Source organism: Hyalella azteca, unplaced genomic scaffold, assembly GCF_000764305.2.
Source record: "Hyalella azteca isolate HAZT.00-mixed unplaced genomic scaffold, Hazt_2.0.2 contig17993, whole genome shotgun sequence".
NCBI lineage: Eukaryota > Metazoa > Arthropoda > Malacostraca > Amphipoda > Hyalellidae > Hyalella > Hyalella azteca.
Genome location: NW_025947752.1, coordinates 171,617 through 181,610, shown reverse-complemented (window position 1 = coordinate 181,610; position 9,994 = coordinate 171,617). Strand labels below are relative to the sequence as shown.

The window sequence follows — 9,994 nt, the reverse complement described above, 5'->3', positions numbered from 1 at the left end:
CGAAACCGAAGAAGAAAGGTTACGAACCGCCCGAGAGCCACATCGTCATTAGCCATCCTCCTCCAAATGATGGGAACTTCCGGCGAGTGCCTTATTCTCAAATCAAAAACCCTACAGTTGACGCAAATAGTGTTGTCAGGAGCAGCTGCCGCCCTGTGCACCAGCCACACCCGGTTATGGAAGTCGACCGGGCGGCCACTTTGAGTCATTCCAGGCGACACGATCATCATGCGACTCAAAATCCAGTGCCGTACGACCAATGGAGTGAAGATGGTTACTCAACGGGAGGTCGACATCCGTCGCAGGCAAATGCGTCTCGCCATCATCCCAACATGGAATACTATCAAGAAGGACAGAACTATTACCCCCAAGAATACGAGAAGAACGCGTATTCCTATCAAGAGAACGTAAACGTACCACTGCCTGAACATGGCAGCTATGACCCTAGACTCCATAGAGCCGACTTGGTGTGATCCCGTTCCGTTTAAGTTTACCGTTTCCGCTGTTTAATCCAGAACAGCTTTGGTAAATGTAAAAGAACTATTGAGAGCATGAGCTTGCACAATGATGCTTTAATTTATTTATATGTAAATTCTCGTTAGAGTTCCGTACAACGAGAATGTTTCATTTCAGTAACATCGATCAAATGAGTGACACGTAGGTAATAAAGCGATAGCAAAGGAATATTTTCCTCCTCATGTTTTAATCTCATTCCAGCATTAATAAGCTAGTTGGTTTAGCATCAAAGTGCAACGAAATCCCAATGAGAATTGTTAAACATAATTCACTGAGAAGTTAGTAAGAAGCATTAAATAAATAAAATATATTGTTGATAAATTATTCAATAGTAGATGAATTAACGGCTGGAATCATTACCAAAAAAATATCACATTATTGATGAAATTTTTTTTTCTGTATAGCGTTGAAGTTGAATTCAGGTTGTTTACATGGTTGCGTTTAAATTGGACCGATATTGTACTTGGTTCGCAAATGAATAGACAAGAAAATAAAGGCTTGTAAGTGAAAAGATACGACGTACATTTTTCAATTATGGTCCCATAGTAAAATACATGTTGCAATCATTTCTACTCAGAAAAAGTCTACACTTTTTTCATCGAATTGGAATTCTCTGTTTTCATATGATTGTTAATTATAAGTATAGATAATGGAAATATCATAAAAACTCGATACGATAGAAGCTATCATGCCTCAACCCTGATGGTTTCTCAGATATATTCCAATGTAACTTCAATGAATTACTAAGATTAACCTTAATCAGTTTAAGCCGTCCGATTTTTTTAACTTTATGAATTAGAACTAGAATTAGAACTAGATAAAAATTGCTTAAGAATAACAATTTAATTAATTCCGCGTAAAACATAAAATTGCTTGCATGAAGAATGAAGTGCTTCGGTGCCACTAATGCTAAACTTACCGCTCCTAGAAACTTACGATGAAAAATGATATTTTATTAGATATTTTATTCCGCTAATAATCTTATCTCTGAGATTGCCTTCTATATTGTTTAAAGAATATTAATCCCCTGCTGGTCGTGCCTCAGATTGCTGCTTCTGATGCAGGATAAATAATTATTGATTAATTGTTGCTAATAATTGATTAAATGGCGATTAAATTCTTCGTGGCTAGATACTTTCTTCTCCCCGAAGTCCACGTGTGGGAAGGCATAAGGTTCGTCTTAGTCGTGGAATGACAAAGTATATTCCAAAAAAGGCAGTACCAGAATTACTGGATTGGCTTTTTTGAAACTTGACCGGTGATTATTATTAAGCAAATAATAAGTTATTCGATGCTTTCTGTCTTCACGGAATATTTTCACAATGAAATAAGTTAAATTGTCCTTCACTTAAACATTATTATTGTAGTTATCACACTGGGAATTAAGATTTGGCGCAATTCCATTTATAGGACACAAATTTCTGCTATCCAATTTGAATGGCTATCATACGTGAAATTAAATTTTTTTTCGTAATTCAATTTAATCAAATATCTTCAAATGAATTTGGCATATTGCCAAACCATTTATCGAATTTTTATCAGCTAAATATATTTTACTAAATCATTAATTTACATTAATAATTAATTTAGATTCGAGCATTACATAAGAATCTTCACATCCGCTTCTGCCTGCTAGATAAAATGAATATATATTATTCTATATTCATAATTTGGGTTCAATAATAAAATGCAAGAAAGAAAATTCAACTATAAAATTGAATGTTGTGCAGGAAAATGTACAGAGTCCATTATGAAAGTAATGAACATGATGTTATTGTGACGCGACGATAGATGGCAGCGCGGTCAAACGGGCTGGGGAATGCGGTGCATGGGGGATATACCCCTTCAGGGTAATGAGTGTATCCGGTTGTCAGTTGAGTTCGAACAGTATGAGAGGGGGAACGAGCCTCCGCGTGAAATGTGTTGACGACTTTTGTAACATAGAGCGATGGAGCGTTCGCTGGAACAACGATACGCCATAAAGTTTTGCGTGAGGCTTGGAAGAAATGCAACCGAAACATTCCAGATGCTGCAAGAAGCCTTCAAGGACGATTGCATTTCAACATCACAATCTGGGAAGTGGCACAAGGAGGGCCGGGAGGAGGTCGCCGACGAACCCCGTTCTGGACGCCCAACAACAACCCAAACTGAAGAGAACGCGGATCGTGTGCGCGAAGTTTTGCGATCAAAACGATGATCATTGTCTTCTTTGACATCCGAGGAATATTTATTGTGAGTTTGTACCGCAAGGACAAACTGTAAACTCAGCCTTTTCCACATGCAACACCATATTACAACGTTCCTGAGAGGCATTCCCGTCGAGGAGTTTCAGGGTGCCTTTCAGGCGTGGCAAAAACGTCTCCGCAATTAAGTGTATTGATACAGGAGGAATTTATTTTGAAGATTATTGAACATTTGTACAAATTACGATCAATAAATGTTATTTGCCAGAAAATACTCATTACTTTCATAATGCTCCCTCTATATCTTACACATCTGAATTGTGAAGCAATATGCATCGTGAAATCATTGTTATTTTAAAAAAAGGAGAATCTTGTGGCTCGTTTCAGGTTATCTTTAATTGGGCGGCCTAAAGCTGGGCTTGGTTCTTCTTGTTCCGTGGGCGGACTACAACAAATTTCCAGGGCTCGCCGAGCCAACGATTGCGTCTCTCCACTCGCCATGATTTTGCTGAATTATTGTACATATTAATTCACTTCCCGTAGCCAAAAAAGTGTGTATTTGGGACTCAATCAATTAATAAAACTTTAATTAGATTCTGTTCTGAAAAATCTTGTCAAATTATCGATCGCTTCAAGAGACAAGTGAGTAGGGACGGCGAATGATTGGAACATCGAGAGTTGTTAGTTGTGTGATATGGTCAAGTAATGGCCGTTGTGGTATGGTTATTTTAATAGTTAGTAATATTAATTCATTTACGATGCGTGTAAAGTTTAATTGGTATCTGTGACTTTGCGATTAAAACGCTGCTAAGTGTAATATTCCGACTTTATACGACGTTTACGTAAGTTCATGCTCGGTAGATTGAATGTGATAATTTCCAAAGTACAAAATATTAATAATGGCATGTAAATTATACATATATATAGGTTCTTACAAGTACCTTTTTTAATAAATTTTCCGCTTTTTGCGTATGTGTCATACGCAACTTAGTTAAAGTCGATTTTAAACTACGTGTTTATTTTAGGTCCATGCTGGCTCTCGACTTGCCTGGATGAAGGGAATATTTGGTACCTACGTACGCGTTTTAGCTAGGGATCTCGTTCTGTTTAATCACACTCGCTTCAAGTTCTTAATGTGTTTTGTTCGAAATAAACTTTTTTCTTGTCTTATTTATGTTATGTGGACTACTATAATTTATAAGCGATTATTTTTATCAATGTATGCTTTTTTACAGAAACCGATTTTAATAAGAAGTGCAAGGAATCTCGCGTTTTCAAATCCTTCGTGAATGAATAAACCTTACATGCAGTAACAAATATACAGATTCACACTTCCTTCTGATCAAATTTAACACATATAACATATTTTTTCTTTGAATTAAAACAATGCATACCAGGAAATGTATGTATTATTTCCAGCCCTCAACGCACGAGCTACAGTTATTTGAAGGGGCTTGCACTGGAGTGTAGCCCACAACATGGCAGCTACTTTATCCTCTGAATGCAGTCATCTCGGTTACATCGTTTCAAAAACACATGCCATTCCGTCTCGTTGTAGAAGATATGTTAATCGGACTGTTACCAGGACCAAAACAATCGCATCTCGATGTAGTTTGCTAAACGGGAATCGACTGGGATTATTATATGCATTAGTTAACATGAAGTCATCAAGTGTTCCTGTGGTCGGTAAGTCAAGATCTTTACTCAGTATCACAGATACGCACTTCCAACTCTCCACTGAGTGTCGCACTATCAAAACTTGCATAGGTGAACGTAGCGACGGCTTAAGTGCACGTAGCGGCCTAAGTACACGTAGCGGCCTAAGTACACGCGTAGTGGCCTAAGTGCACGTAGCGGCCTAAGTACACATAGCGGCCCAAGTACACGTAGCGGCCTAAGTACACGTAGCGGCTTATTATTACAAAACAATAACAATAACATATAATGACGATGGGATAAGACAAAAGGGAACTAAAAGTGACTAAATTGGAAACATCCTGATAAAAACTAACCTTTAGTAAAACTGATATAAGAATAACTAGCATGGCGACTAAAAATGATATTCAACAAAGCAGTAACAACCCTACCTAAAAACGAATACAGTCAAGTTATGGTCATTCTGATATGGTCAAGTTATGGTCATTGTGATATATATGGTCAAGGTATGGTCATTGTCATACGGTAATGTTATGGTCATTGTGATATGGTTGTTTTAAGTGTTATTAATATTACTTCATCTATGGTGTAAAGTTTAATGTTTATCTGTAAATTTGTGCTTTAAACACCGCTGCTATAAGTGTAGTTTTCTGACCTTGCACGACGCTTATATAGGTTCAAGGTCGGCAGATTGAATGTGAAAATTTCCATAGTACAAATAATGTCATGACAATTATTTGTACTTTGCAGTAACAATTATACACTTCTACACTTTCTCCTTGATCATATCGAACGCAAATAATTTTTTTATTGAATGAAATGCACGCTAGAAAATTTATTATCTGCAGCCCTCAAAGCAGGAGCTACAGCCGTTTCAAGCGGCTCACACAGGACTGTAGCCCATGCACGACATGGCAGCTACTCATTTTTTCAATCCCCAAAATATTATTTTCCTCTGAATGCAGTTATCTTGGTTAAATCATTTCTAAAACACATGACATTCCGTCTTGTTGAAAAAGGTAGGTAAATCAAATCAAACTGTTATAGGGACCAAAACATTCGCATCTCGATGTAGTTTGCTTAACGGGAATCGACTAGTATTATTATATGCATCAGCTAACATGAAGTCATCAAGTGTTCCGGTGTTCGGTGAGTCAAGTTCTTTACTCAGTACTACAGATACGCACTTTCAACGCTTCACTTACCAGGGGTCGTATTATAAAAAATCATCAAAACATGTAGCACAACAAGTGCTATATGTTTTGATGATTTTTTCATAGTCAGACGTTCAACGCTGCGGAAATGCAAATAGACTGAACAAAAATCTTATCTGAAAAAATAAACACAATTTTTAAGTGTATTATTATTGATCCCAACAATTACTACAATGGATAAGGAATTTTCTTCAAGTTGAACAACTTTGATTGCTTAACTTCTTCTAGTTTGATTTGTGTCACAGGTTAGCTATACATAAGCATTAATTGTAACGCAACTGCCACTTCTGGATCTCCATCATCGAGAGTAGGAACATAGGATGAGCATGCCTTGCTTGAAAATTTTGAAGAAATTCAAAATATTTCAAAGCACATGTCCCGTGAATTTTATGAATTTTAACTCGCTTCGTGAAATAACCAAGTTAAGCAGCAGATGTTAAACTCCCATTTGAAACATTAAGAAAAAAACATGCGTGCACAATTCAAGCAAAGCTAAAGGACTGTCCCTTAATGTCTAGAATTTACTGATATCATGTAATGATGTAAAAATAGGGTAAAAATTCGAAAAAAACACTCGCGCATCGTCTAAACTAGTTTTAGATTTAACAAATCAACGATTGGCAAAAAATCTGAAACAATCTTTAGTAATATTCAGAAATGGTTAAGTATTTCTATGTTCATGAAATCATGCTACATAGACAAAATAATATTCAAAGTACATGAAAGGACCGAAAATTAAGTAGTTTAAAAAGTCTTCGTAAAAGAACGAAAACCGCCGATAATTTTTTTCTGCTAAAATATTATCATATCTAACTCATGTTCAATCATTAAAAATTAATCGACAATGAATATCTATCAAAGAAATAGACAGACCTAATGGACGCTTTGTATAAAGACATTTACCCGAATCCTCATTAGATCTTCGATGATTAAATCATCTAATGACGAGTCACCATTAAAACTTCATCACAGCCGTGGCTTAAGTAGAGCCTCGATGATATTATTTTGTATTCAAGATCCGGTTCAAGCTTGGTGAGTAATGTTCAGGTACGACAGAACTATCAGCTCGTTATCTGACTTTATCGGAGGCTTATCAACGAGTTATCTACGTACTGCTCAGGCAACTCCGCACTTAAATAACGTATATTCCTGTGGCAGTCTGTGCCGTGGCGATCAGTAACTGAGCTGCAGTGTGTTTTAACAGCACATATATCGTTATTAAGTACTAAAAAATCATTCGGACTTTTCACCAATTGCGAAGAAAATCAGGTAAATTGGAGATCATATTATTAGAGTTAGATCTATAGTAAATTTTTAAAACATTGATAAATTCAGTTAACCGTGAAACCATTGGGAATATCTTTGCTGTGAATATCATCAATGATCTAAGATGCACAAAAAGTGAAGGATATTAAATCTAAATTCTTATTAGAAACAGCTGGAAAACTTTCAACCACGCATAATCATTAATAACCTTCTGCTCTACGGTCGACCCAGTTTTTCTTTATTATGGAGCAAATTGCGCATATAAGAAACGGACAAAAAAGTAATGCTCTTTTACTTGTTTTAAAAAGACTCAGTGTATTTGCAACTGCACAACTATAAAAATTTATTGAACATGAAGTGGATTCTTCAAGACGTTAAAGGCATCAAATTATACGTACAAAATAAGTAGTTTGCAATTTGGCTGAATAAGGTTTAGTGAAAATATATATATCATGTACCTCATGTGCGCAATGTAAAACTTCTCTCGTAGTGAAGCCCACTAAATTAAGCCTGAAATAACGCACAACATTCCAATAACTTGGAAAAATTCTGTTTGTGGGAACCCTTCCGAGTCACCCTTTTTTTGTAACAAAATTCCCCAGTATTTAATTACACCTAAATTGACGGAATTTATAAAGGTGATGTTTTGCGCACTAGAGATTGCTCTAATTTACAAGAGGACAGAAGTACGACCAAACATTCGCGTCTGTAAATTGATCAAAGATTACGCACGACCAAAATTCGCACCATTGATTAATTAATGAAATGATTCTCTTAGTCACTAACGAATTAAAACAGTAATCTAAATTTAAAGTAAACAATCACATAAGTTGGATTAAATTTTACCATTTTTAGGGGTAACATAAAAACTTAAGACAACTAAATTTGTGTTATCAAATTATTCAGTACATTACCCATGAAATTACAAGGATATAGAAGTATGTGCGGTAGTCCTGATAAAGATTTACAATATTTACCATTTTAATAATTTCACTCACCCTGCTTTTTTCAGCAGATCAGACGCGGCATTGTGCTAGAGAGAATAAAACAGTGGGGGCAAGATGATCAGCACTGTGGATATCTTCCTCAAATGGAGTTCAAAAAGCCGTCAGAAAAAGAAGGCTCCTAGTGGTACTGTACACTCGCGTCCTTCCGAGGCCTCTGACGATGAAAGCGACCGCCAAATTCCGGTTGCCGCTGCCCGGCCGTCCAAGCGCCAGTCCACTCGTCGGGAAAGCTCTGACGACTCGGCAAGTCTCCGCGTCGCTCAGTCCAGCAACAAGCAGCTGCATTCATCATTTGATAGCGAAAGTGATGAATTTGCGAAGGCAAATGCTCGGAAACAAGCCAAGAATCGGAGCACCAGAAGCAATATTGAAATTAAGCAGCGGAAGAAGAAGTCTAAAAATGTTCGTTCTTCAACGAGGTCAAACAAATCTAAATCTGCATCAAAAAGTAAGCAAATTAAAGCGGCGGAGGATGTTCAGTCAGACGATGAAAATCTTGGCCGCAAAGAAGTTAAACTGAGTAAGCGATTTAAAAGCGTTGACATGTTAAACGCTGCTCACGATGCCGACATAAACTACAGAACTGATTCAGTTTCATCAGTGAGAGAACGCGAAGAAGAACGAAAGCAAAAGGCACGATCAATTTTTCTGGAACTAAAGGTAAAACAAGAGCTAGAACGAAAAGAAAAGCTTGCAGCTGATAGAAGGAGGAAAGAAGAAGAGCGATATCGACTCGAGTATGGCGGTAGCATGACGCCTAACTCTGATAGTAGAGCCAACACATTGGATTATGCTAGACAGCGCACTGCAACCAACGCAAGTTCCGACGATCTAGACAGATTTGGGGTTCCAGAGAAACAAGCATTTAAATCAAATGATTGGTCAGGAGCGTCTCAAGACGGTGAACAGCTTGCTCCATCAATGAAACAACTGGTGTTATCGGATAACGGTCAAGGGGCTCGCAGCAAGCACTACACTACCACTCAAGCTGTCATTGAACATTCAGTACGCCAGTCTCAGCGCACGAACGCTGGACCATCAGCGCCACCGAAACCGAAGAAGAAAGGTTACGAACCGCCCGAGAGCCACATCGTCAGTAGCCATCCTCCTCCAAATGATGGGAACTTCCGGCGAGTGCCTTATTCTCAAATCAAAAACCCTACAGTTGACGCAAATAGTGTTGTCAGGAGCAGCTGCCGCCCTGTGCACCAGCCACACCCGGTTATGGAAGTCGACCGGGCGGCCACTTTGAGTCATTCCAGGCGACACGATCATCATGCGACTCAAAATCCAGTGCCGTACGACCAATGGAGTGAAGATGGTTACTCAACGGGAGGTCGACATCCGTCGCAGGCAAATGCGTCTCGCCATCATCCCAACATGGAATACTATCAAGAAGGACAGAACTATTACCCCCAAGAATACGAGAAGAACGCGTATTCCTATCAAGAGAACGTAAACGTACCACTACCTGAACCTGAACATGGCAGCTATGATCCTAGACTCCATAGAGCAGACTTGGTGTAATCCCATTTCGTTTACATTTACAATTTCCGTTATGATGATGTTTCAGAGAAAAAAAATATGTTTAATCCAGAACAGCTTTTTTAAATGTAAAAGAACTATTGAAAGTATGAGCTTGCACAATGATGCTTTAATTTATTTATATCTAAGTTCTCGTTCGAGTTTCGTATAACGAGAATGTTTCCTTTCAGTAATATCGATCAAACGAGTCGTCGGCAATGAAGCGATGGCAAAAAAATGTTTTCCTCCTCATTTTTTAATCTCATTCCAACATTAATAAACTAGTTGTATTTTTTTCTTCGAATTGTAATTCCCTGTTTGCGTATGACTGTCAACTAGATATATGGATATTATAGATACGATAAAAACACGATACGTTAGAAGCAATCACGCCTCAACCGTGATAGTGTCTCTGATACATTCTATTAAATCTAGTGTAACGACAATTAACAACTCATATTTTCCTTAATCAATTTAATCCAACCGATTTTCTAATGTTATGAATTAAAACTAAATAAATACATTTGAATCGATTAAGAATAACAATTTCAATTAATTCCGAGTAGCAACATGCAATTGATTGCATGGAGAATGAAGTGCTTCAGTGCCAATAATGCTACACGGACGT

General features: G+C 37.6%; 1 protein-coding gene across 2 annotated transcripts; it reads left to right on the top strand.

The window, feature by feature from the left end:
- The first annotated feature begins 6,732 nt into the window (after positions 1–6,732).
- Positions 6,733–9,653, top strand: LOC108672010 (protein snwA). Of its 2 annotated transcripts, none has more exons than XM_018159624.2 (2): positions 6,733–6,838; positions 7,851–9,653. In XM_018159624.2, the coding sequence occupies exon 2, from the start codon at positions 7,897–7,899 to the stop codon at positions 9,367–9,369; it is 1,473 nt and encodes a 490-aa protein (XP_018015113.1). In that variant the 5' UTR covers positions 6,733–6,838; positions 7,851–7,896; the 3' UTR covers positions 9,370–9,653. The 2 variants fall into 2 exon arrangements, with proteins under 2 accessions (XP_018015113.1, XP_018015112.1); XM_018159623.2 differs by having other exon boundaries at positions 7,848–9,653.
- The last annotated feature ends 341 nt before the right edge of the window (positions 9,654–9,994 follow it).